Genomic DNA, 1,020 nt, shown 5'->3' with positions numbered 1-1,020 from the left:
CTTTCGCGCTGAAGGTACGGGGGGGGGTTGCGTGTAGGCGGGCGGTGGGGGCATTTTCATATTCGCCGAGCGTAGTTGGCTAATGCGTCGTTGTTCGTCCCAAAGGTCAAGGTGGCCTACCAGGCCTCCAAGGGCATGCACTTTTTGCACTCGTCGGGCATCGTTCATCGTGATCTAAAGTCCCTCAATCTTCTGCTGGATTCCAAGTGGAACGTCAAGGTAAGGCGCAACGCCAATGCGCAACGCTCCCACACAGTGCCAACTCTCTCACACGGACACGTCTAAAATTTGTTTACAGGTGAGTGACTTTGGTCTGACCAAGTTCAAGGAGGACATGAAGAAGGGCGATGCGAAGAACATGGTGGGCAGCGTGCATTGGACCGCGCCGGAGATCCTCCAGGAGACCCCCGACGTGGATTTCATCCTCGCCGACGTCTACTCCTTCGGCATCATCATGTGGGAGCTCCTCACCCGTGAGCAGCCCTACTTTGGCATGAGGTGCGTACCACCACCACCACCACCACCGCCACCACCACCACCACCGCCACCGCCACCACCACCACCACCACCAGTATCTGGTCACTTGGAGTGGTGAGATTGTGGGCTGACCATTATGCCCTTTTCCCCTCACAGCCCTGCAGCGGTGGCTGTGTCGGTGTTGCGGGACGGGCTTCGGCCGCAGTTGCCGGAGGGCGACGATGCGGGTCCGGCCGAGTACACGGACATCATCACCAACTGCTGGCACACGGACCCCAGCGTGCGACCGACGTTCCTCGAGGTGATGACGCGCCTCAGCGGGATGGTGGGCGACGCCACCGGTGGCGCGTCGGCCTCGTTCACCTCGACGTCGTCCAAGGGCGGCAAGAGCATCTACGGCTCGTCGTGGTCCGTTCCGGGCTCCTCGACCAACAGCACCAACTCGCGCGGCAGCAAGAGCTCCCAGTCGAGCAACTCGTCTCAAAGTGGCGTGGAGGGCGCCGCGGCAGCGACCGACATGCGCCCGCCCGAGGGCGACATCAC

At 61.8% G+C, this 1,020-nt stretch overlaps 1 protein-coding gene across 1 annotated transcript in view; it reads left to right on the top strand.

The window, feature by feature from the left end:
* The window catches only part of ACA1_250560 (serine/threonine protein kinase, putative), a gene marked incomplete at both ends in the record, with an annotated part of 3,712 nt that overhangs the window by 2,071 nt on the left and 621 nt on the right, over positions 1 to 1,020 (top strand). The window contains 3 exons of the mRNA XM_004367444.1: positions 106 to 219; positions 299 to 498; positions 634 to 967. Coding sequence (XP_004367501.1) covers positions 106 to 219; positions 299 to 498; positions 634 to 967 — 648 coding nt within the window. The remainder of the gene's footprint in view (positions 1 to 105; positions 220 to 298; positions 499 to 633; positions 968 to 1,020) is intronic.

The sequence above is a fragment of the Acanthamoeba castellanii genome (assembly GCF_000313135.1).
Source record: "Acanthamoeba castellanii str. Neff unplaced genomic scaffold scf7180000084768, whole genome shotgun sequence".
Taxonomy (NCBI): domain Eukaryota; phylum Discosea; order Longamoebia; family Acanthamoebidae; genus Acanthamoeba; species Acanthamoeba castellanii.
This window is presented reverse-complemented; position numbering and strand designations above follow the sequence as displayed.